This window comes from Schistocerca gregaria, chromosome 5 (assembly GCF_023897955.1).
Source record: "Schistocerca gregaria isolate iqSchGreg1 chromosome 5, iqSchGreg1.2, whole genome shotgun sequence".
NCBI lineage: Eukaryota > Metazoa > Arthropoda > Insecta > Orthoptera > Acrididae > Schistocerca > Schistocerca gregaria.
In genome coordinates, this window is record NC_064924.1 from 185,957,718 (window position 1) to 185,985,716 (window position 27,999).

The 27,999-nt window shown below is 41.6% G+C and overlaps 1 protein-coding gene across 1 annotated transcript; it reads left to right on the forward strand.

Moving 5' to 3' along the window:
- Positions 1-7,038: 7,038 nt before the first annotated feature.
- On the forward strand, positions 7,039-16,889 carry LOC126272943 (trypsin-7-like). Its single transcript, XM_049976242.1, has 2 exons — positions 7,039-7,425; positions 16,327-16,889. Exons 1-2 carry the CDS (start codon positions 7,042-7,044, stop codon positions 16,720-16,722), a joined length of 780 nt encoding a protein of 259 aa, XP_049832199.1. The 5' UTR covers positions 7,039-7,041; the 3' UTR covers positions 16,723-16,889.
- The last annotated feature ends 11,110 nt before the right edge of the window (positions 16,890-27,999 follow it).

Consider the following 27,999-nt stretch of genomic DNA (forward strand, 5'->3'; position numbering starts at 1 on the left):
AAGTAAATTAATTTTCAAATTTCTTTATACTGTTTAACATAATGAAGTAAATAGAATTTTTTTCTTCTTAAGTAAACTTGTTTTCTGTCTATATGAAATTCATTGTTGATATCAGTTACAGCCTGTGCCAGTACAACAGATGAATGGTGACTTTTAATAATAGCTAAGCCAACACTGCACCCATTCTGGCTCTTATGTCAGGACATAACCAGTGCTCAACAGTCATGTCCAAATAACTTTTATTGTGAGTTGTTCAACGCCTACAGATGAGAGCCAAGCGCTCTTGCCAAATAAAGTGAAAAGGTTAAAGATTCACTATACCACAAAACCCGAGGCATAGAAATAAATCATGTAATATAATTTAAAATCTGTAAAAAAAATACAAAATTATTTAATCTTACGACGTCTCTGTAGCCACGTAACACTCCTATTATCTATATCCCTGTAGCTGGCGCAACAAAATCCAAATTACATTAAATTTACTTTCTCAATGTAGTCACGTAATAATTATAATGTCTATACTGTTAAAACGATACGTGGCTTTATATTATGTTTTGCAGGTACATCATTCCCCCCCCCCCTTCCGTTCACAAAAATAATAGATAATATTGTTTTTGTTGCCAAAATGATTTTTTTTAAAGTAAGGACTCATACTCATTGAAGTCCTGTACGTAGATTGGATTATATTTTCAATGGAAAAGGATCTACTTACTTCATAAGACATTTACCTTGGCCCAATATGCTCATCAATGCAGCGTCTACCCATTATCCTCCTCGGAAATGAACTTTTGCTGGGGTTTAAAGCTGTTACCAGCTTCATGAACGACTACGATTCGAAGACATGTAAAGGGATCAGGTTCATACCAAAAAGGAATACTATACGTTGGGCCACATAAGCTTGTCGCTGCAAACTTTTTCAGTACCAGAAGACTCTTCAATGATTATTTTTCATATTCTGTTAGCCGGATGACTGCTACTCGCTCCACTGTCAGCATCTGAATGCCAAAGAGTGTTTTTTCTTCTTCGCTGTCCTCGACCGGACCCTGCTAACACAGTTTTTTCAAACTCACGATTCATGTGATCTCCCTGTGTGTTGCTTAAATTTTCTTGAGGCTAGGATTGTGATCCATAATTGTTGATTTTTAAACGAGCATAGTTCACAGTCGAAAGGTATTTGTTCACAAAAATATCGTAAGCATTCAAATGCGGCCAAGGATTTTTATTAGCTGTAGAGGTAGTATCCGATTCCATAACATAGTTTTCACAATCAATCCACTAATTAAAAGTAATGTTCAGTGTGAATGCAGTACACAAATATCAATACACAGTGAACACCTAATCATTCTCCCTCGCACTCGATTGTTTACATCAACCGCGTGCACCTCGGTGTAGACATGCATCTTCATGACCTGAAGTTGACAGAACATAATTTCTGCGGGGTGCTTGACAACAACTTTCCGATACATAGTAGGTACCTAATTGTCAATCAACGGATTCAAAATTAACGGAAGTTAAGGACTCCATTACCTTTTTTTTCATATTAACTGAAAATTCAGTCCAGAACTCGAGAAGCCATCTCCGTTAATTAACGATTAACCGATTATCGGCCTTGCGCCCAGCTATGGTTACAAGTAATGTACCGGAGTCTTACTAAAAAGAATAAAATTTTTACTACTTTATTCAGATCACAATTTTAACAGAGAGAACAAATGAAACGTACGCATCTATACATATTAGGACATCAGGTTTACGATGCTTTTTCTTTTTTTTTTTTTTTTTTTTGCCTGTACACATATGAGAAAGCAAATGTAAGGAATTCCTGCATGGATTTTGATACTGTTCTCACAAGCAGATCGACTCATGTAGAAGGTCTCTGTGTACAACTAAGCTAGACAAGTCGTCCAGCCGTAGATACATAGTGGTACCAACGCTAAGCCGCGGCAGCTATTTGATTTTGATGTAAATCATTGAATTAAATGTCTTATAGAAAGGGACCAGACACCGATGGCACGGGTGTCCACTTCACCTTTATGGTTCAAATGGCTCTGAGCGCTATGGGACTCAAAATCTGTGGTCATCAGTGCCCTAGAACTTAGAACTACTTAAACCTAACTAACCTAAGGACATTACACAACACCCAGTCATCACGAGGCAGAGAAAATCCCTAACCCCTTCGGGAATCGAACCCGGGAACCCGGGCGCAGGAAGCGAGAACGCTACCACACGACCACGAGCAAACACTTATTTGTGTCGATCACTTTTATTTTCTCACACCTTCGCTCACCTTCAGATGGATCAGATTATATCACAAGTGGTTTGCTGGATATAGCCAGCTGTCTTTCCTGGACTTCATTTCGCTAGAAATACAGTATGATTTGCATTTGTTAACGTAAGTTTTTTGAGTCATCTGACTTCGGATTGGTTTGCTGTGGCCAACCACGAATTCTTCTCCTGTGCCAACCACTTCATGTCAGAGTAGCACTTGCATCCCACGTTCTCAAATATTTGATGGATGTACCGGGTGATCAAAAAGTAAGTATAAATTTGAAAACTTCATAAACCACGGAATAATGTAGATAGAGCGGTAAAAATTGCCACACAGGCTTGGAATGACATTGGGGTTTATTAGAACCAAAATGCAGGATGGGGCTCCACCCCATATTGCTAGACGCGTGAAAGATCTCTTGCGCGCGTTGTTGGTGACGATCGGGTGCTCAGCCGCCACTTTCGTCATGCTTGGCCTCCCAGGTCCCCAGACCCCAGTCCGTGCGATTATTGGCTTTGGGGTTACCTGAAGTCATAAGTGTATCGTGATCGACCGTCATCTCTAGGGATGCTGAAAGACAACATCCGACTCCAACGCCTCACCATAACTCCAGACATACTTGACAGTGGTATTCACAACATTATTACTCGACTACAGCTGTTGTTGAGGAATGATGGTAGACATACCGAGCATTTCCTGTAAAGAACATCACCTTTGTTTAGTCTTACTTTGTTATGCTACTTATAGCTATTCTGATCAGATGAAGCGCCATCTGTCGGACATTTTTTGAACTTGTGTATTTTTTTGGTTCTAATAATCATTCCATGTATCACTACCATGTCATTCCAAGCATGTGTGTCAATTTGTACCTCTCTATCTACATTATTCCCTGATTCATTCAGTTTTCAAATTTATACTGACTTTTTGATCACCAAGTATTCCAGTATCTGTCTTCCTCTACAGTTTTTGGTCTCTAACAGTTTTTGGTCTCTACAGTCCCCTCTAGTACCATGGAAATCATTCCCTCATGTCTTAACATATGTCCTAATCATCCTGCTTTTCAGTGTTTTCCACATATTTCTTTCCTCACCGATTATGCTCAGAACCTCCTCAGTCCGTACCTATCAGAGCAACTAATTCTCAACATTCGTCTGTAGCATCACATCTCAAATGCCTCGATTGTCTTCTATTCCGGTTTTCCCACAGTCCATGTATCACTACCATACAATGCTGTGCTCCAAACGTACTTTCGCAGGAATATCTTCCTTGAAGTGAGGTCTATGTTTGATACTAGTCAACGTGTCTTGGCCATGAATGCCCGTTTTGCCAATGCTAGTCTGCTTTTGATGCCTTACTTGCTCCGTCCGTATTTCGGTATTTTGTGCCTGTCCTGATGTTAAGTTTCTCGCTGTTCTGATTTCCGCTTTTCACATTACTTTCGTCTTTCTTCGACTTAGTCTTAATCCATATTCTGTACTGATTAGACTGTTCATTCCATTCAGCAGATCATATAACTATTCTGCACTTTCACTCAGTATAGCAATGTCATCAGGGAATCGTATCCTTTCACCTTGAATTTTAATTCAACTTCTAAAATTTTCTTTTATTTCCATCATTGTTTCTTCGATATACTTAGTGAACAGAAGGGGCGAAAGGTTACATCCCAATCATACATATTTTTTAATCCGAGCGCTTTGTTCTTCGTCTTCCACTCTTATTATTCCCTCTAGGCTCCTGTACATACTGTATATTATCCGTCTCTGCCTGTAGCTACCCCTATTTTTCTCATAATTTAGAACACGTAGCGTTATTTTGTATTGTCGAACGCTTTTTCCAGGTCAACAAATACTATGAACGTATCCCGATTTTTCTGTAGTTTTGCTCCCATTATTAACAGAAACGTAAGAATTGCCTGTCTGGTGCCTTTACCTTTCCTGTAGGCAAACTGATGGTCATGTAACACATTCTCAATTTTCTTCTGGAAATTAGTGTTGCCAGCAACTTGGATTCATTAGCTGCGATAATTCTCGCACTTGTCGGTTCTTGCAATCTTCGGAATTGTCTGGACGATATTTTTCCGAAAGTCAGATGGTATTTCACCACACTCATTCATTCTACACATCAACTTGAATAGTCGTTTTGTAGACACTGCCCCCAATGGTTTTAGAAATCTGATGGAATGCTGTGTACCCCTTCTGCTTTATTTGACTGAAGAACTCTAAGTTCTTATACTAGATCCCCTCACTCTCCTGAATCGACTTCTGTCTCTTCTATAACATGATATAAATCTTCCCCTCATAGAGGCCTTCAGTGTGCCGTTTCCACCTCCCCACTCTCTCACAATGGAATTCGCGTTGCATTCTTAATGTTACCATTCTTGATCTGAATTTCAAAGAAAGTTATTTTGCCTTTACTATATGCTGAGTCAGTTTTTCCGACAATAATCTCTTTTTGGGTTGCTTCACATTTTTCATGCAGTAATTTCGTCTTAGCTTCCCCACACTTTATTGTTATTTCGTTCGTAAGCGATTTTTATTTCTATATTCCTAAATTTCAATGAACATTTTTGTATGTCATTCTTTCACGGATCAACAGAAGTATTTCTTCCGTTAGCCATGGACTGTTCGCAATTACCTTCTTGGTACCTTTGTTTCTCTTTCCAACATCTGTGATTTCTGAGATGTCCATTCCTGTTCAAGTTTGCTGCCAACAGAGCTATTCCATATTGCTGTATTTGTAGCATGACAAAACTTCGGGTGGATTGAGATATTTCGTAGTGGCTCCGTGCCCCACTTTTTTTCATATTCATCCTTCTTGATTAATCCCTTAAATTTCAGCCTACTCCTCATCATTACTACATTGTGATATGAAGCTATATCTGCCTCTGGGTACGCCTTGCAATTCAGTATCTCGTTTCGGAATCTCTGTCAAAATGTGATGTAATCTAACTGAAATCTTCCAGTATCACCGGGGCTTTACTAAGTATATCTCCTTCTCTCCTAATTCTTGAACAAGGTATTCGCTATTACTAGCTCCTTCCCCTACAACTGCATTCTTGTATCCCAGGACTATTAGATTTTCATCTCGCTTCATGTGCTTTATTACCCTTTCAATATCCTCGTATACTTTCCCCATCTTTTCATCTACAGCTTGCGAAGTCGGCATGTATACCTGAACTATCTTTGCTGCTGCTAGTTTGCTTTTATTCTAATAACAGCAACCCTATCACTTAACTGTTCACAGTAACACCTCATCTGCGCTATCTTCCTATTCACGATGAATCCTACTCGCGTTATATTATTTTCTGCTGCCGTTGATATTACCCTAAACTCATCTGACAGAAATCTTCGTGTTCACTTCATTGTCACCTACTATATCTATGACACCAGAGGGCAACAGTAACGATAGAGCCTTGCAAATGAGCAGACGGCCTTGACACCTGTCCCTGGGGAAAAATTTCACTTCAAAGAATTACCTGGTAGCTCCATCCACCGCCTAGATGCTGTTGTAAGGCGCCACAGGAGAAGATGGTCACAAAAGCTACGTCTTGCAATCTGAGCGAGCTTGATACTTGTCCCTGAGAATCTCAACGTCATTAAGTTTATATTAGTCAGAGTGCTACACCAGGGATACCCACTCATAAAAGGCCTTTGGGCGGACCATGTGACGTAAGACACTGTTGGTGGCCATAAGGGCAAGGAAAGTGACATTTAAAATTCATTGGAACTCTATTGCTACCAAACTTTGAGTTTGTTAACGTAAATTCAAAAAAAAAAAAAAAAACATCCCTACACTCAGAGTAGGAGGAGGAGAGGAACCTGGATTTGGTTGATCAGAAACGCCCTGGAGATGCAGAGCCACTCATCAGATTGGCTGAAGCCTATTACGTTCCGGTGGATTGGTGGGTCGGCTATAGGAATGGAGAAATAGTGCGTCCCTCAGTCTATTAAATACAGTGTTTTTGTATTCAGAGGGAGTTCTCAGTAAGATCATTGGGACGCCAACTCCATATCTCTCTTTATAAGCCTTGGTACGATCCCAAATGTCTGCTTCTCTCACTTGGAGAGCTACTCTCAGAGTTTGTACTTAAATGCTGCTAGTCGTTCCTGCTTCTGTCAGCGATCAATCCACTGGCTCAGAGGCTGACTTCTGTTGAGCAACCTGTTGCACTCTTGTTTATTTTAATGTGTAGAATTAATCTTCAGTGCATTAATCTTGTCGCTAATAGGTAGTGTTACTCAGGCCACTGAGCCTCCTGTTGCGAGCATCCTATCGAGTCGAAAAATCCGGGCCAGTATTAGGTGCCTTGTGACAGAATTTGGCACTGATCCATATATCAGTCTGCCTTCACGGGAGGTTCGTCTTTCTGCACTTGCTCCTAACCGCTCGTAAATTACACATCGGAGAGTGATACCCTATCTTCGCTCTATCCTGTGTTAGGATACGGTAGTCCGCTATAAACGGGCACAGTTCCCAACATCAGTCAAATATGGACAAACCTAATGATTGTTACAGGATTCAAATACATGTTTCTACTCGCAAGAGTCTGTACACGAGAACATTTCGTCAATGCTTCTAACGCTTGCGAAACTTAAACTGCTCATCATCTGGGATGAAGACATACTTCCTGTCTTGCAAAATTGTGACACCGTTCACCGACCGATAAAACTCTCCAAGTAGACACTTCATGGCCGAGCAATTTGGAGGACAGAGATAACAATAGGGAGAGGGCAGCTATATATGGTCTGCTCATTCGCTGAGACGTTAGACCCGCTATGGCAGGCATCCAGGTCGCAGTGCTGTGCCTGCTGCTGGCTGTGCAGCTGCAGCTGGTGGAGCCACGGGCGCTGCGGTTGAGCTCGCGGATTCAAGGCCGCGTCATCGGCGGCTCCAAAGCCAGCATCGACGACTACCCGTGGACTCTGGCCCTCATGTATGGTGGCTACCATCAGTGCGGCGCCTCCATAATCGGAACCCAGTGGGCCCTGACGGCCGCCCACTGCGTCAGCTCTTACAAGACGCCGTACCAGTCGCTGTACACCGTGCGCGCCGGATCCTCCAGCCGCATCAGCGGGGGCACAGTGTTGGACGTTGCCGAAGTCTACGAACACGAACAACACAACAGCTTCTCTGGTGACTATGACATCACGGTCTTGCGGGTGAGTTTTGTTTGGGGGGGGGGGGGGGTCGTCACGCTTCAGACGTTTTTGAACCGATCCACCACGAATTCCTCCGTGTGCCACCGTCTTCACCTCAGAGCAAACCTTGCATCCCACGTCCAGTTTCTGTCTTCACCTTCAGTGTTTACCCTTTACTACTGCCTCTCTAAACATTCATGGTGGTGTCTGTTTGTTCTATATCGTGTCTCCCTACCACTTTCGCGCAACGACGCTCTGAGCATGTTTTTTAGGGAATTAACTAGTTTTAACCTGGGACCTGTTGCTGGTAAGGAGACGCCAGACCACACATGACATATAGAATTCAGAAGAGTTCAGTGAGACTAGCGATTATATAACCAAATACTAAATGATTTCAGCGTCAGCTCCACTGCACTCCCTGTAAAAGAATCTTAATACTGACTAAATCAAGTGGAAGGGGTTGAAGGCTTTCCTATTTTTAGTTAGCTGTAAAATAACGTCGAAAAAGCACTTATGTTTAACATTGGAAATTTCATTCTACTCACAAAACATTGTTTATAAATTGCACTATTGATAAAAGGAAACGTATTAATACAGGATGGTAAAAACCAACTGCGTTCAACAAAAATGTGAACGAATATTCCCTGAATGGGTTTCCAAGTTCTACAATCGATCGAAGGATTACCTATGCCATATCACATCTATGATCTACGTTTAATTTAAGTTTCACAAAAGAAAAAACTATCAAAATGGTCTACAGTGACCCTCAATTATCTTTAATTACTTATCTAACTTGTCGTAAATTACAGTGGCTGATGTGGCTTCTCAATAACTATATAAAGGAAAATCATCGCGTTTCAGATCTGTTCTTCAAGTGGCAAATGCGAACACCATGAGTTTTAATTAACAATCGACACTAGTATTGCGCAAAAAGGGGTGTAACAGATGAGTCTTCTGCAGTTCTGAGTGAAGCCTTATGCGCTCAAAAACTCGGCATCGCGTGCGTTCATTACCTTGTCGGTGTTTAGGCAGCGTCAGCGCGACAGCGGCCGGCGCACCAGCCATCCAGCTAGCCGTCCCGGAACTAACTCTCACTTCTCCTTACTACAATTTACCGAAGGAGGTTTAAAAAAAACTATCTGGCTGTGTTTTCATCTGACCAATCAGGGTCTCAATATTAACCTTAAGCTCCGCCTACAAAAATTCTGTCTATCCAATGAGGAACGTTATACTTTTCGTGGTGGGGCAATGTTTTTAAAGTTTGCAACGTAACAGAGACGCTAAAAAGTCTCACGCTAAAACCTTCAGTAAAATATTTGTTTAAATATCCAAAATAGAATAAACTGAGATTTCGCTTTGCATTTTCTTTCCCCTTTCTTAAGTCTAAACATGTTACAAATATGGAAACAGTAAACTGTATATGCCTATGCACATAGAAAATAGCAATATTAATGTTATTAACATTTTTTAAGTATGTGGTTATGCAAAATATATTTTTATTGGAGCTCTAAATCTGCTTCAGAAACGCAAGAAAATGACAATAATACAATATCTTCTTTCAAGAAAAAAGGTGCTTTTGCTAGTAAATAGATCATTACAGTACATTTTGTGATGAGTTTCACAAGAATAATATTCCACAAAACATGAATACAATGCACTACAGATGCACAAGCTTCTTATCTCGGAATTGCAGCCAGGTTTTCTGTATTTTCAGGTCTTTCTAGCCTCAACAAATTTCGTTAGTTGGCAAACATTTTAAAAAGTATCTTCTGAAACAGGTGGCAACAGAGCTCTTCTTGGCTTTTTCTTCAGTTTCTTCTGCATCATCTACAACTTCACTGGTAGAAGAATTCACTGTACAAATACGTATTTCTCTCCTAGCTACAATCAGTTTCATGAAGCTCAGCAGCACAAACTTCAGTCAAAAACGAGAATTTCTTACCTTCGCAAGCAGGTAGTTCCCATTGGCGTTACTGAAAAGAACTTCTAACTGATTATCACTTAACATTTCAGATACTGCTGTAGTGTGCTGAAGTAAGAGTTCTTTAGGCATTCCGTTATCGAAGACCAAGTTGAAATTAGCAAATATGCATTATGTCCTGAGATACACATATGAAGATCTGCAGAAAATATGTTATTTCATAATAAATAACAAAATTTGTTCAAACCAGAAGTGATTCTCAACGTCTCGAATTTATGGCGAATTGTTAGGGGGAAACAAACAGATTATCAGTCTAATATTTATGCAAAATAATTTTTTAAATACACTTCCGAACTGTAGTAGTAATCATTTCCTGCATACGTCCAGCTGTAAAGTAACACACGAATTGCATCTAAGCTTCTGCGCCCTACTTTGAAAACTATGAACCAGAAGGTCCACAATCGAGGACCATCTTCCTATAATTGGAAAGATACGGCTAATTACAGCGAAATAACAATAACGAAAGTCTACATGTGTCGAACAGGAAATGGGAGAGGTTTACACACATACTACCATCCTGTCCCTTCACTTTGTCACTGTTGTCCATAACTTCATTACGTCACCGATTGTATGAGGAACCTCCACGTTCCTTACCTTACCAGTCCACGTAATTTTGAACATTCATCTTCAGCACTGCATCTCAGACGCTTCGATTTTCACCTCTTCTGGTTTTCCCAGAGTCCATGATTCACTACCATACAATGCCGCGTTCCTAACGTACATTCTCAAATATTTCTTACTCTAATTAAGCCCTATGTTTGATACTAATAAACATCTTTGGCCAGGAATTCCCTTTTTTCTTGTACTAGTCTACTTTTTATGTCATCTTTGCTTGGTTCGTAATGGGTTATTTTGATTGGAAAATACGCTAACTCGCCTGGTTCGTACTCTATAATTCTAATGTTATACTTCTCGTTGTTTTAAATTCGCTACATCTCTTTACTTTGTTATTTTTTCGGTTTACTTTCGATCCATTTAATATAGTCATAGGACTGGTCATTCTATTCAGCGTTCTTCTTCACTCTTATTGAGGATAGCATTGTTGTTAGCTAATCTTATAACATATCGTTTCACCCCGAATCCTAATCCCATTCCTGAATATTCGTTCACTTGCTTCATTCGTTCGTCTATGTCAAGATTAACCGGTAGGTGAGAAAAACTTCATCCCAGTCTCAAATCCGTTTCAATCCATGCACTTGGTCATTTGATCTTCGAATCTTACTGTCCACTTTTTGTTCCTGGGGATATTGCATGTTACCCTCATTCCCTACAGCTAACTCCTATTTTTCTCAGAATTTTCAACATCCTGCAACATTTTACATTTTCGAACGTCTTTTCCAGGTCTGCACATCCTATGAATATTTCTTCTTGATTTCTCTTCGGTCGTGTGTCCATTATCAAGCACAATTTGAGGACCGCCTCTCTGGTGCCTTTACTTTTCTTGGAGTAATACTTAACCTAAATTTTCTTTTCCATTCTCCTGTATGTCTCTCTTGTCAGCAACTGCGATGCATGAACTGTTAAAATAAATCTACGATATCTGTTGCACTTATCTACTCTTGTTACCCTCCGAATTGTGTGGATAGTAATTTTCGATAAGTCTGATGATATCTTCGTTTGCCTCATTCATTCTACATACCAACTATATCGAAATTTTGGCACTTGCCTCTCTGATTACAGAGAATCCAATGTAACATTACCTGTCAGTTCTGACTCATTAGATTTCAAGTTTTCTATAGCTATTTATATTCAGAATTGAATAGTGGATCCCCGTCTCTTCCGTGTCAAATGAAGATTCTTCTTCTCTCACGCCATCTGACAACTCCTCCCCCCAAATAAGCCTTCAACATACTGCTGCCACCCATCCGCTTTCTCCTCTGTGTTTACCAGTGAGATTCCCATTCCACTCTTAATGTCACGACCCACGCTTCTCATTTCACCGTATGTTGTTTAGAATTTTCTATATGCTGTATCAGTCCTATTGTTAAAGGGATCTACAAGAATCTACGTAGATTACACCGAAATGACCCACTTTCAATTTCATACCAACACAAAATGCAAAGAAATAAATTTGTTTCTTTCCCTAAAATAAATCACATATCACATTAAATTTGCATTACATCAAAACACTTCGAAGTGAGCCCCTGCAGTGACGTGATGCTCTAGTCTGAATGCAGTTTCCATATAGGTGTTCTACAACGTTTCCAGAGGGATGTTAGCAACGGCTTCCAAACTCCGAATACGGAGGTTCGAAAACTGCAGTGGGGAACATCTTGTCCTTTGCGGAGGCCCAGGGGTATAAATCGATCGGTGTGATGTCAGGAGAACGTGGACGCCAATTTATGGGTCAATGACGCACAGTCTTGTGTCCTAGAAATGTTCGATTCAGAATTTTCCGATTATCAAACCATAAGTGTTGTTGAGCAACATCTTGTTGGAACCAAAGATTTTTCTAACAAGTCTTCTAATTAGGGCAAAGCAGACTTCTGTAACTGGTCTCCTCTCCAATGGAGAAAACCCAACTATCTTATCGCGCATGAACCCACACGAAATATTCACTCTCTGATCATCTTTGAGCTTTTCCCTGATACTGCGTGGATTATGTGACCCCCAAAAGTGAACGTCATGCTTAAAGCAGATCCGGAGACTCGGAAAACGTAATACTGGACTAGAAACCAGAATACCGGTTGATTCGGAGAAACATCTTACATGCAAATGCCTGTCTCCATTACTTGTCATCCTGCTTTACGATCTGCAGACTCTGTCCCTTGTACAGATGGATTCACTTTTTCAGGATCGTATGAATAGTGGCACGTTACATTTGAAGCTCCCATGAAGCCTAAGGCATAGTTATGCATGGACTTCGTTGGAATGCTCCATGAAAATTCTCAGCTTGTTCTTCAGAGACTCGTCGACTGCCTGCGTGCCACTTCAGTGCTGACCAGTGGCCGCAAACTGTCTTTGCTATTCCTTTTTTTTCATGCCGTTTGGTAATCCTTCCTGATAAACCGAGACAAACTCGCTTTTTTACCAAACAATAATATTAAACTCTGTGTTCCAACGCGCATCACGTAACCTCTTGATATGATGCCATTTTCGCTTGGATAGACAACAATGAACCAATGAAAACGCGCATAAAGTTGCAGAAAATGGGTAGCAACTTAGGTTCTCCTGCATCGAACAGATAAGCCACACCTAAAACAATGAAAGAGACACAGTTTTTAAAATGCTACAAAACATAGGGCATTTCTGTGTAGATACTTTGTATTTCACCGGTAATAACTGAAACTCAGTATAGCGACAATAAGGCCAAAACCAGTCCTCGGCATTTTATGTTCAACAAATTCTTGCTCTTACAGTGACACCTTCTGTACATTTCTCCGGATCTGTGTAAAAAACGTATACCAGTATCTCGTGTTTCAAATATGCAGCAAGAAAAAAGTCGAGCAAAACGCATCGAAAACTGCCTTTCCTTGTCGAGGATAAAACCACACAGTTCAGGCTGCTGTAATTTATTAACGGTGATTAAGGTAAATTCCGCAGTTAGTGTTACGGGATCTGCCCAAATACGTTAACTACCTTTAAGCAGCTCATCTAGAATCCTCAATAACAACAACACGAAAAGGTAATCAATATCAAGTCCATAAACGACTTTTGCACGAAGAAAAATCAAAGCAGCAAAAGGAACACTAGAATTCAAGAAGATAATCCTTAAAGAAATTATCTAAAACAGTCATTCACTAATAGAGGAACAGTGCTTCTCCGGTAGTGAACGAAGTGATCAGATTGCAAGATTATTTCCTCCAAGCCTTCTCATTACACCGGAAGGAAGGAAGGAAGACTGAGTTTAACCTCTCATCAGTATCTTGGTCATTAGAGACGGATCACATGCTCGGATTATGTCAAGGATGGGGAAGGAAATCGGCCGTGCCCTTTCAAAGGAACTGTGCCAGTATTTCCCTGGTGCAGTTTAGGTAAATCACGGAAAACCTAAATCTTGATGGCCGGACGTGGGTTTGAACAGTCATCCTCCTGAATGCGAGTCCAGTGTGCAAACCACTGCTGGATGCTAACTATTGTTCCACCTCTACCTTATTACCCTGATTTCCTGAGCTATCGTCTTACTACAGAGACATAATCATTACATATTATACACTGTGTATGCATTATTCATCCTAGTTTTGGACGTATACGAACCAACGAAGAGCGACCGATCCCCATGTCAACCTCTGCCTGAGGTGAAATCGGCTGCGATGTGGAAAGGCACCTCGTCAGTACACCGCCCTCCCTTTCGTTGTCGGCTTTCTTGACCTGCATGCTTTAACACAGTCATACTTCTATTAAAGATATGTTACTGAAGCAACGTATTGCAGAAAACACAAATAACGGAGACGCAAAGAACAGTATCCTCGGTTCATATTACTGTATAACCTAAGCTTGTCTGTGCCTACTACCCAATACATGCATTTCGTGGGTACAGTGAACCTTATACAAGCCATCATAGACGGATTACTAAAGTTATGTTATGCACTTCCAACAAAAATTTTGCCAATGACACAGTAAATACGAAGGTTGCAGCGAAAGGATCACAAAAGTGATTTCACAGTAAAAGAAGATCCTTGAATCTAGGCAAGTGAAACTGTTAGGTAGTAACCTGACATAAAAACAGCAATTATGCTGCCAGAAAACACTGCTGTTTTCAAGAAATGACGTTTACGTATTACTGTGGTTGGAAACACATTCTGTTCGAGAGCAGGTGCAGCTACCAGAACAGTATAAGGTTAAATATTCTTTAAGATTCATATGTAGTAGCGAAGATTTAGAAAAATCGACGGTATTTGGAACGTGGTTGCAGTACAGTAACGGTTACAAAAAAACATGTGTAATGGACAGTCAACCACACGAAAAAAATGGTGGTTTTCACATAAAGTTGACAACGGTTTCGAGGGGTCTAAACCCGTCTTCTTCAGAAGAACAGACAACTTTGCACTAGGAATTCACTCAGGTAATCCTGTCTCCCTGTAAGATCACACGTAAAATTTATGGCCCTTAGACTCAAGGGCTTGTCACATCAGTAAAAACAGTCACTTAGAGTAACAGACCAAGTTAGTGGCTACATGCCGGCTTGATGCGTTATGACAAGTGGTAGGCCCCTTTACGTTCTTGGCTGCGAGAAAGCCTCATTGTGTTATACCACGTAGCAACATATTCAACCACCGACGGCGCAGTGTTGCATCGCCGGGTTCTGCGTCAGCCGTAATAGAATATATCCGACTGCATGAGTGGCTGGCCAGTCATGTAGCCACTAACATGGTCTGTTACTGTAAGTGACTGTTTTTCTTGATGTGACAAGCCCTTGAGTCTAAGGGCCATAAATTTTACGAGTGATCATTCACTGTAATTGCTTACGTGAAATTGTCTGTTCTTCCGAAGGAGACGGGTTTAAATCTATCGAAATCTTGGTCAAGATTATATGAAAACCACTTATTGCAACTGTTGGGCTGTCCTTTATTCCTGCTATAAATAGGTGAAACTACACTACTGGCCACTAAAATTGCCACACAGCGAAGATGACGTGCTACAGACGCGAAATTTAACCGACAGGAAGAAGGTGCTGTGATATGCTAATGATTAGCTTTTCAGAGCATTCACACAAGGGTGGAGGCGGTGGCGACAGCTACAACGTGCTGACATGAGGAAAGGTTCCAACCGATTTCTCTTACACAAACAGCAGTTGACTGGCGGTGCCTGGTGAAACGTTGTTGTGATGCCTCGTGTAAGGAGGCAAAACGCGTACCATCTCGTTTCCGACTTTAATAAAGGTCGGAATGTAGCCTATCGCGATTGCGGATTATCGTATCGCGACATTGCTGCTCGCGTTGGTCGAGATCCAATGACTGTTAGCAGCATATGGAATCGGTGGGTTCAGGAGGATAATACGGAACACTGTGCTGAATCCCAACGGTCTCGTATCGCTTGCAGACGAGATGACAGGCATTTTATCCTCGTGGCTGTAAAGGATGGAGCCACGTCTCAATCCCTGAGTCAACAGATAGGGACGTTTGCAAGACAACAACCATCTGCACGAACAGTTCGACGACGTTTGCAGCAGCATGGACTATCAGTTCGGAGACCATGGCTGCGTCACCGACAGGAGCACCTGTGATGGTGTACTCAGCGACGAACCTGGGTGCTCGAATGGCAAAACATCTTTTTCCGGATGGATCCTGGTTCTGTTTACAAAATAATGATGGTCGCATCCGTGTTTGGCGACATCGCGGTAAACGCACGTTGTAAACGTGTATTCGTCACCACCATACTGGCGTATCACCCGGCGTGATGGTATGGTTTGCCATTGGTTACACGTCTCGGTCACCTCTTGTTCGCATTGACGGCGCTTTGAACAGTGGACGTTACATTTCAGATGTGTTACGACCCGTGGCTCTCCCTGTGAAACCCTAATTTTAGGAGGATAATGCACGACCGCATATTGCAGGTCCTATACGGGTCTTTCTGGATACAGGAAATGTCTGACTGCTGACCTGGCCAGCATATTTCCAGATCTCTCACCAACTGAAAACATCTGGTCAGTGGCGGCCTAGCAACTGGCTCGACTCAATGCGCCAGTCACTACTCTTGGTGAACTCTGGTATCGTGTTGAAGCTGCATGGGCAGCTCTGTTTGACTCACTGTCCAGGCGTATCAAGGCCGTTATTACAGCCAGAGATGGTGGTTCGGGGTACTGATTTCTCAGGATCTATGCACCCAAATTGCGAGAAAATGTAATCACATGTCACTTCTAGTATTTGTCCAATGAATACCCGTTTCTCATTTTAATGGACTGTAGTGTATTTGGTTTTACCAAAAGCTTTCTCTAAATGTAGATATGTTGCAATCATTGAACTGCCTTCTACCACCCTACCATATATTTAATTTTGCAGATTGACGGTTCATTTCCTCTGGGCGCCAAAATTTCAGTCATCAACCTCCCAGAGGACGGATACGACCCGCCAACTGGCCTAGCTGTCACAATAGCCGGCTGGGGATTAACGGAGACAGACGCTCCCGTCTTCATCCTGCGGAAAGTGGACATCAGCGTCAGGGACCGCTCCGCGTGTGTCTTCCCGAACGTCGGACGCGAAGTAACTCCGCGCATGCTGTGCGCTGGAGAGACGGGAAAGAGCGTGTGCCATGGTGATTCTGGCAGTGCCCTGGTGAGCGGCAGCACGCAGGTGGGCATCGTGTCGTGGGGGAGCGGCGTGTGCACCCTTGGTGGCGCCGTCTACGTCAACGTGGGCAACCTACGATCCTGGGTAACCGGGATCACAGGCATCTGACAGCGATGGCAGAAAAAACTGAAACTACCCTAGCCTACTCTTACTTACATAACAGAAATGTTACAAGGATTTTCGAAAAAACTGTATGTTCGTCACACTTTTTAGGCTACAGAATCATAATCATATTTGCTACCTACTGGCATTAATAAATTAAGTTTTCTTGTGGAGTTGTTAATTTTAATTAATTCCCAAAACCTCTCCTGCTACAATAAAAGTTTAAATGACCGTCATCAAATTACAGTTCCCTGTTCTCCAGTTCAGTTTTTAATTTCATGGTAATCATATAGGAGTGTGAGGCAGTTAGGACGGCTTCTGCCCTATCCACTAGGAACCATTTCGGTTTTGAAGACAGAAACCGAGAGGGTATCGACAGTAGGGCACATCAGTCTTTATTGTATTTTCAGACTCCAGTCATTGTCATTACTACGTGACAGCAGCATCAAATTCACAGGGTATTGTCAGCATGTGCAAGTAGTATTAATTAATATACACAACCCTCTTTCAATAGTGCACTCCCACTGAGCAAAAGAGCAAAATAAATTTATCTCCGCATTGCCACAACGTGTATAGCCGACAGAAGCACGTCTTTTTTAGGTTTATGTTAGCTGACAAGTGAATACAGCTGCTGGTTCTTCCCCCTACTTGTGAATTACTATGTTGTGTAACTGGTGAATACATTTGAGTACAATGTGAACGTTATCGGGCTTACAAACTGCAAGAGCTTTTGTCGGAATTTCAATTTGCTGTCATTTTTCCGGACGGACATACTGTCACTTGTCGAGCCTTAGAAAGCCACCTCTTCAAAGTAGTTTGCATTGGTTCAGGTTTTGACACTCTCATTATTTAAATGTTCAGTTAAGTTGACTCACCGATTGTAGGCTGTGTGTATTACGTTTCCCGGCTTGAGTGGACAGTTCACTCAGTGAACCGTAGTCGTAGGATCATAAGGTAAACCTGCAGAGTCGCCTGAGTTATAGGGGGTAGTCTCCAAGTAACCCGTGTTTACATTTTACTGTTTTCCCTTCGTTTACTCTCACGTCAAAAGAAAACTAAACGGATATCTCGGGCCGGGAGCTGTCGAGTGAATTAAAACACATTCACATAATTACGAAGGCTGAAATATGTCATTGGTTTCAGATTTTATTTTATTCCCACCTTTCTGACAGTCAAGCATAAATCGCCTAGCAGAACAATGAAATTATTTTTATCTGTTTGCTAAAGAAATTTGACTTTTGTTTACCTTTTCGGCAGAGGCAATCAATGTATTTGGAACGAAATGTTTAATTCCACAGCACTGGCCAGTTTCAACTGTTCGCTGCATTTCAAGTGCACGTTTTCATTTTCGAGAACGTATGGCATTATGCTTTAATAAAGAACCAAACATGACATAGTACAGTACCGGAGCTTCAAGAAAATTTACATCCCGAAAACCGCACTAAAAAGCTTAATATCAGGACGAGGTCTACTTCATTAGGAATTTGGACATACGCATGTGTTCTTTAAGTATAAACTTTAAATGTGCACATTTGAATTCGGTTCACGAAATTACGATGCTCTTGCTGTATCGTCTGATGTCTTGTTTCTTTTATGACATGATGTATGATCTATCACTGTTTTACCTGTACGTACATACGGGCTTCCTACGTCATGACTGCTACCCAAGCGCGGTGTCACCTGTTATGTGCGCTCTCTGGCAACTACTGGAAAGAACCTATTTCGAAAAGATCGTGGGAAAATATTGCTAATAGTGGTTTGAAAAGCGTTACTTTCACAGTAGACGTCCTTTTACTTAAGTTGAACTGTGTACAAAAATTCACCATGAATTTATTAAATCGCAGAGCGTTAGACTCTGATTTAAAAATCAACTCTTTGATGACGAACCGTTTAGAAGACTTTCGAACCCTGAAGATCAGACATTTATGTCATTATTAATTATAATAATGACACGTTATTAATTATGTGAAAGCTTTGCTTATCTTGTAGCAACACTATATATATTAATTGAAACTACTAACTTTCCCTGTTTTTGTGTTCCTGCTACTTAACACTGATGTTGCTATTGGCTGACTACATTACGTGTCCTATGCTCTGAATATCCGCTGTCATCGGCTGGCGAGATCACGTGACGTGAGCTACGAACGGTTTACAAAAGGGCATTGAAATCTCTGTTACTATGATTCGGATAGTAACATGAGGTGTTTGGTCGAATTCCAATGTAATACGAAAATACGCAGCGTACATGTTGATGCACATCAGAGATAATTCCAAAACATGTCATTATCCCTGAGTTTCGTTTTATAAAGTGCCGGGAAATTGTACGCCCGTGTATAAAACCTTAACCATTCAAATGATTGATAGGGGAACATATACACTCCTGGAAATTGAAATAAGAACACCGTGAATTCATTGTCCCAGGAAGGGGAAACTTTATTGACACATTCCTGGGGTCAGATACATCACATGATCACACTGACAGAACCACAGGCACATAGACACAGGCAACAGAGCATGCACAATGTCGGCACTAGTACAGTGTATATCCACCATTCGCAGCAATGCAGGCTGCTATTCTCCCATGGAGACCATCGTAGAGATGCTGGATGTAGTCCTGTGGAACGGCTTGCCATGCCATTTCCACCTGGCGCCTCAGTTGGACCAGCGTTCGTGCTGGACGTGCAGACCGCGTGAGTCGACGCTTCATCCAGTCCCAAACATGCTCAATGGGGGACAGATCCGGAGATCTTGCTGGCCAGGGTAGTTGACTTACACCTTCTAGAGCACTTTGGGTGGCACGGGATGCATGCGGACGTGCATTGTCCTGTTGGAACAGCAAGTTCCCTTGCCGGTCTAGGAATGGTAGAACGATGGGTTCGATGACGGTTTGGATGTACCGTGCACTATTCAGTGTCCCCTCGACGATCACCAGAGGTGTACGGCCAGTGTAGGAGATCGCTCCCCACACCATGATGCCTGGTGTTGGCCCTGTGTGCCTCGGTCGCATGCATTCCTGATTGTGGCGCTCACCTGCACGGCGCCAAACACGCATACGACCATTATTGGCACCAAGGCAGAAGCGACTCTCATCGCTGAAGACGACACGTCTCCATTCGTCCCTCCATTCACGCCTGTCGCGACACCACTGGAGGCGGGCTGCACGATGTTGGGGCGTGAGCGGAAGACGGCCTAACGGTGTGCGGGACCGTAGCCCAGCTTCATGGAGACGGTTGCGAATGGTCCTCGCCGATAACCCAGGAGCAACAGTGTCCCTAATATGCTGGGAAGTGGCGGTGCGGTCCCCTACGGCACTGCGTAGGATCCTACGGTCTTGACGTGCATCCGTGCGTCGCTGCGGTCCGGTCCCAGGTCGACGGGCACGTGCACCTTCCGCCGACCACTGGCGACAACATCGATGTACTGTGGAGACCTCACGCCCCACGTGTTGAGCAATTCGGCGGTACGTCCACCCGGCCTCCCGCATGCCCACTATACGCCCTCGCTCAAAGTCCGTCAACTGCACATACGGTTCACATCCACGCTGTCGCGGCATGCTACCAGTGTTAAAGACTGCGATGGATCTCCGTATGCCACGGCAAACTGGCTGACACTGACGGCGGCGGTGCACAAATGCTGCACAGCTAGCGCCATTCGACGGCCAACACCGCGGTTCCTTGTGTGTCCGCTGTGCCGTGCGTGTGATCATTGCTTGTACAGCCCTCTCGCAGTGTCCGGAGCAAGTATGGTGGGTCTGACACACCGGTGTCAATGTGTTCTTTTTTCCATTTCCAGGAGTGTACTTTCATCCGGAGGAAGTGTATTTTTAACCGGTATATCCGGGAATTTCTATTCCTTGTCCACGTATACACCCTGTAAGTTGGTCAATACGACAGTGTATAAAAAAAAAGACTGCAAACAAATAGCAAGCCGCGCTAGGAAGAGTGCTGGAGAGCCGTCCACACGGCCGCAGCAGGCGGGGCCCACTCGGCAAGAGGCCGCCGACACGGAATGCTCTACCCGCGACTTAGCTGGTGCTGTGAAGCCAGCACCGAAAATAAACGTCTCACTGAGTTACACCACAACTGACGTTATTATCTGCCGGCCTTAGTGGCCGAGCGGTTCTAGACGCTTCAGTCTGGAACCACGCGGCCGCTACGGTCGCATGTTTGACACCTGCCTCGGGCATGGATGTGTGTTATGTCCTTAGGTTAGTTAGGTTTAAGTAGTTCTAAGTTCTAGGGGACTGATGACCTCAGATGTTAAGTGCCATAGTGCTCAAAGCCATCTGATCGTTTTTGTTTACCCTCGACTGCACTTGTAGAACCTTTCCAGTAAGATCATAAGCCCAAACAAATAAGCTTCGCTAAAAATGTAAGGTGTAGAAGAGAACTACTCAAAGGGAGCTGTAAATTCTTGCGGAAAGTTAGAAATACGAACTCCCTAAAGTCTTACCATTACCAGGAGGTGATAACATACAAAACTTGAGGAGCTTGGTAGTATTAATACGAGAGAGACCACCAGGTTCTGAAACGTAGTAAAAACAACTATTATAATTCAGGAACAATTTGTTCTCTTGCGTAAAACTATTTAAAAACAACGCAAATTTTTAAAAACCAAACAATTGATGGGACCGGGACATAAGTATGTGTGAAAGCTGGTGTATACTCCGCAGAAGTACTCGCTAACATTTGAGGTAACATAACAGGTTGGATTTACCACATTTTACCTTGGTGTTCCAGTTCGTGCTCCTGCTGTTGTTGTTATTTAACCTTCTCTCCTGGTACGAGCTTGAAATAATACCCTATAAGCACCATACAAACCATAATTCATCAAGAAAAATTTCTACCCACATTCCCTATCCTGCAATTAGGTTAATGCATCGTTATCTTTTCTCTTCTTAACTACAAACAACCAATCATTTTTGCTGTTGCCATCATGCGCCGTACTAGCTTGTAATCTTCTAAAGTGTAACATTTTCAAAAAACTTAAAGTCAAGTTCTATCCCAGTGAGAGCCATCTAGACGTTTGTGTTGTCCTTACCTACAACAGTCTGATCTCTCACTGTCATGTAAAGCTTCTTGGATATCACCTTCTTAAGTTGTTTGGGGCCATTCGGTCACAGTGTTTACTGTGTCCCACCCTCCAATCGATTCTTGGCAGTGCTCCTCTTCCTTGTGCAACCACACGGCACCTTGGAAAACGAAAGTAAGGTCAGGAATCAACGTCCCATCGACGTATAGGCTAGATCATTAGAGATTGGTGGCCCCTGGCATGTTCTAGTTGTCATATCTGCAATACCACAAAGGATAGCAATACACAGTGTTCAATAAAGGTAATGCTAATGCTATGTGCACCACACCAACAAAACACTACCAACTGTATCAGAGGGTTCGGGCTAGTGATTCTGTGAGTGTGGAACTATTTTGAAGTCACTTTCATTAACATAAAAACTCGCACAGCACTCACTATCTAGTATCAAAGTAAACAATTATCTGTCGAAGAATTATACTTGTTTCAAATATTAATATAATAATAATAATAATAATAATAATAATAATGATATAAAAAACGTATTCGAAACAGATTCAATTTTTCCTAAACATTAAGGTTATTTGCTCCAGGAGTCAAGCTATTGGCATCAATCAAGAAATGGATATTACAATATCTGCCGTTAACAGTTTTACAAGTTGGAACACCAAATAACGCAGTATAACTAAAATGAGCAACTACCAAAGACGAGACGTAGTTTCTACCACAATCTACATTATTGCAGAAAGTGTAAGGGCGCCACAAGCACGTAAGAAAAAATCATTGTAATTACTAGTGTCGAAAGGACACACTATTTGGAGGTAGTGTTAGGTTCCAGAGAGAGCACTGAAAGAAAATAGAGCAGAATAGGACCACAGCAATCATAAAATTTCAAGAAAAATAAAATGAGACTGTTTCATCAGTATATTACAGGGTACGAAAACAAGAAAGAGGAGCTTCTCGTACATGTGTGTCTCTCTGAACACCATGTAACCACCAGGGTGAAGAACTAGCGCGGTAAATGGAGGAGTTGCAATATATGTAATAGGACACAATGTAAAAAATATTGAAACCGTTTTTGTGTTGGTCGGAAACTAGAAACGGATGCATTAAGTTACTGAATTAGTGCAGCACATTTCTCTGACGTTTATAACAACCTGCAGACCAACTACAGGGAACTTGCAGCTAGTTATGAGACGCTGAGATCAATTACTGAACCACCTGTTAGATAGTAATAAGTATTGGGCAATCCGTGGAGACTTCTATTTCTTCAGAGATGCAGACGAGGAAAACGAACTAAAATCGATAATTGGCCGTTTTTACAACTGTATGCAGGAAGTTAGTAAAACACTGATCGATAATATATTTACAGATAGTTGTCGGACTAAAGCAGATAATGTTTACTCAATTGGTAATGGACGATCTCATCATGTTGCACAATTAATGGAAATACACAATAAGGGACCTTAATTCCATGCAATTTCATACTGAGCAATGAGGATTATGATCAGAACAGTATACAATGTTTGAAGAGTAAGTGAAAAGGGGTGGATAGGATGATGTATATATAGTAAGAGACGCTAACGTAATTTTAAATTTATTCCATTGTAAATTTGTGTCAACATTTGAAAGTTCTTTCCCAAAAAATTATCCAGAAGGTCCACCGAAAACACAAATAATCCATGTATAACTAAGGGAATTATAATCTCATGTTAAATGAAAAGGAATATATACACAAAGGCCAGAGTATGTGAAAATCCAACATTACCTGCGTACTACAAAAAATACTGTAGTATTTTAAGGAAAGTTATAAAAACGTCCGGAAGTGTGCACATCCTAGCAGAAATAAACACCGCAGGTATTAAGATCAGAAGTTTATGGGAAATTGTCAAACTGGAGACAAAACAGCCAGTCACTGTTCCAGCGTTAACATTTTAACTAAATGATAGTATTGTCACTGATAATTCAGAAGTCGCAAGTAATTTTAACAGCTGATTTCAAAATGTAGCAGAAAAAATAAGATTAAATGATTCAGTTGAAGGAGGAAGAGAATATACTAAAATTGTCACCCCACAAAACCTTAAGTCATATACACAATGCTCAATTGGGACAGGGACCTTTCCCAGACGGGTTCAAGTATGCAAATGATAAACCTCTTTATAATAAATGTGGCTAGACGAAGTTAAGCAATTGTCGTCCAGTTTCGTTGCTGGTAGCTTCTTCCAAAATATTTGAAAACGTGATGAAGTCATGAGTAGTCTCATACTTCAGTGGAAACAATTTTCTTAGACTATCGCAGTCTGCACTCGAGAAGAGTTGCTCAGCTGTGAATGTTCTTTATACATTCTGTTATCAAACAGTACCAGCTTTATATAATAAAATATCTTCGTATGGTATTTTTTCCGATTTTATGATGGTGTTTGATTGTGTAAATCATCATAGGTGGATAATCACGATGCGAAAGTTTAACCTAATCGCACAGGTGCCAGAATGGTCCATTGCCCACTTACATTGAGAGATCCTGCGTGAGATGCCCAGCAGGGCAACTCGCATGGCGAACCAGTTCATCAGCATTCATGGAACCAAAGAATCTGTGATAAAATGACTTTTTATTCAGCAAGATTTCATACATTAGACGAAGACAGCATCTTGATTGGACACATCGAGCCCAGGAAGCAGAGTCAACTTCAGCAATATACAAAATACACAAGAAGGCATTTTAGGCGTCGGTTGCCATACCAACGATGGGAAGGAAGGTGGTCTCAGTATATTCAGAGTCGAAAGTCCTGCTGTGTGTAGTTGCATGTGGTGTTCCAACTTAGTGGCAGCTGAAAACTTCTTTGTCCAGTTGTAGTTTTATGTTTAGGATTTCTCCACGCCAGCTCTTTTCATCTTCGATCTATAGTTTCTAGCTGGCGTCTCACCAGGTGGCGCATTTTATTTCTCTTTTGCGGTTACCGCTGACCCGGCTAGGTTTCGAAAGTGGCCGCTGGAGCGGCATCGGCAGAGTTCTCGGAATAGTGGGAAGCTAGTTCTAGCGGCAGTGCTTGGAGCAACGGACATGAGGTGCAAATCCCCGCGACGTCGTCTCTGGTTCGTCGTTCGCTCTTCTTCGCCAGGACTGATCAGAAGGCAAAAGATTTGGCTCGCCTATGTGTGCATATCTGGTTGTTCAGTTCTGCGCACCAATTTCCCTTTCCGCAAGCTGTGTGAGCTGATGTTCCTGTTTAGATTGATTAAGCCGCCTTGTACGCCATTGTTGTTTGACTCTTTGTGAATCTACGAAAAGTTTATTGTCCTGTCTGCTCCCTGTATTTTTGAAGTAATTTGTGTTAGTACGCTGGCCAGTTAATGTTATATTGTCGGTCTGTGTCACTGTGTTACGCCCAGCTTTCACGCATATTTATATCGGGGTCCCATGAATTATGTAGTTTTTTAAATTTTGAGTTTGTTTTTAAATAGTTTTACACAAGAGAACAAACGCTCCTGAATTTTAATAGTTGTTTTCATTATGTTTCAGAAACTGGTGGGCTCTCTCGTATTAATACTATCCAGCCCCTCAAGTTTTGTGTTTTATGACCTCCAGGTAATGGTAAGACTTTAGGAAGTTCCTATTTATACCTGCCTGCAAGAATTTACAGCTCCCTTTGAGTAGTTGTCTTTTACACCTTACATTTTTAGCGAAGCTTATTTGTTTGGACTTACGATCTTACTGGAAAGGTTCTACAAGTGCAGTCGAGGATAAACAATAACGTTCAGTCGTGGTTTAACTCAGTGAGAAGTTTATGTTCGGTGTTTGCTTCACATCACCAGCTAAGTTGTAGGAAGAGCATTCTGTGTCGGCGGCCTCTTGCCGCGTGGGCCTCGCTTGCTGCGGCACTGTGGAAGACTGTCGAGCACTCCGTAGCGCGGCTTGCTATTTGTTTGCAGTCGTGTGTCTATCCGTACTCTCTGTGCTCAAGTTGAGTACCTTGTGGTGTCTGACTTGCCCTGTAAATGATATTTCATCTGATTAATTGGCTTTGTGCATGGATTTTATTTTTACTTTTTTATTTTTTTTTTACATTCCTATGGACCAACTACAGGGTGTATACGTTATACGTGGACAAGGAAAAGAAATTCCCGTATTGCCAGGTTAAAAATACACTTTCTCCCGGGTGAAAGTATATTTTCCTTATCAATCCTTTGAACGGTTAAGGTTTTATACACGGGTGTAAAATTTACCGACACTTTAGAAAACGAAACTCAGGGAAAAAAACACGTTTTGGAAATATCTCTGATGCGTTTCAGCATGTAACATTGGAATTCCACCAAGCACCACATGTTACTTTCCGAATAATTGAAATCGAGATTTCAATGCGCTTTTGTAAGCCGTTCGTAGCTCATGTCACGTGATCTCGCCAGCCGATGACAGCGGATATTCAGAGCATAGGACACGTGATGCAGTCAGCCAACAGCAACATCACTGTTAAGGAGCACGAACACACAAACAGGGAAAGTTAATAGTTTCAATTAATATTCACAGTTGTGCTACAAGGAAAGCACAGCTTTCCCATATAATATTGGTCTGAAGCTTCTAGAGAAGCTAATCTTTCGCATATACTGTTGATCTTTTTTGCACGTGTTACACTTTAAGGTATATCACACAAATATATCAGTAAAATTTTTAATAACGGCATAAATGTCTGATCTTCAGGGTTCGAAATCCTTCTAAACGGCTCGTCATCAAAGTGTCGATTTTTAAAGGATTTAATAAATTCATGGTACATTCTTGCACATACTTCAACTTTCGTAAAAGGATGTTTACTTTGAAAGTAACGCTTTTCAAACCACTATTCGCAATATTTTCCCGCGACCTGTTCGAAATAGGTTCTTTTGAGCAGTTGCCAGAGAGCGCACATAACAGGCGACACAGCGCTTGGGTAGGTACCATGACGTAGGTAGCCCGTACGTACGTACGTGTAAAACATTGAAAGATCATACATTAGGACATCAGAGGATACAGCAAGGTCATCGGAATTTCGCAAACCGTATTAAAATGTGCACATTTAAAGTGCATACTTAAAGAGCACATTTGTATGTCCAGATTCCCAATGAGGTAGACCCCACCTGATACTAAGCTTTTCAGTGTGGTTTTCGGGATGTAAATTTTATTCGATCACTAGTACTGTACTATGTCATGTTTGGTTCTTTATTATGGCATAATGCCATACGTGCTAGAAAATGAAAATGTGCGCTTGAAATGCAGAGAATAGTTAAAACTAGCCAGTACTGTGGAATTAAACATTTCGTTTCAAATACATTGACTGTCTCTGCGGAAAAGGTTAACAAAAGTCTAATTTCTTTAGCAAACAGACAAAAATAGTTTCATTGTTCCGCAAGGCGATTTATGCTTGACTGTCAGAAACGTGGGAATAAAATAAAATCTGAAACTAATGACATATTTCAGCCTTCCGTAATTATGTGAATGTGTTTTTATTCACTTGATAGCTCCCGGCCACAGATATCCGTTTTGTTTTCATTTGACGTGAGCGTAAACGAAGAGGAAACAGTAAAATCACTAAATGTAAACACGGGTCACCTGGAGACTACCACCTATAACTCAGACTGCCCTACGCATCAGCCCCGGATCTACGATATTGCGACTGGCTAATACTAAAAAAAAAAATCAAATTTTCAAAATATGTTCATCTTGTAGCGCATATCTTCCTGAAAAATCTGAAACATAAAACAGATGTATTCGAGGAAATGTAAGACATATTATTTGGTCTTAAGTATGCCAAAGTGCAGCGCCACGCCTCTTCATAAAGCATTTTTCTACCGCACGTCCAAACTATATACAGGAGAGTGGAAATTGAAATGTCCTGTGGTGCATCTCCTTCTCCCAGTCGGCCGGTTTGACAGCCTGCCCTGCCCCTCTTTAAAAAAATCTCGCAATTAATAGCTGATGGGATTATTTGTAATCGAGAGAACAAGAACTCTTCAGAAAATCTGAACTTTTTATTGTCTATTATTTAACAACTTGCTGTTTAGTGTGACATAAATTTAAATATAGGATATATAAAACCAATACTGAGAAGAGATAAGCAAGTAATTACACATTTCCTCAAACCTTAGCTCCTAGCATTTATTTTCTCTCTAATCTTTACATGACGTGCTTTCCTTTCTGCGAAAGAATCTCTTACCTCATCAAAGTTCGTCAAACATTTTGCTACATGAAAAATCGAAATGTCTATATCTAATACTGAAAACCGT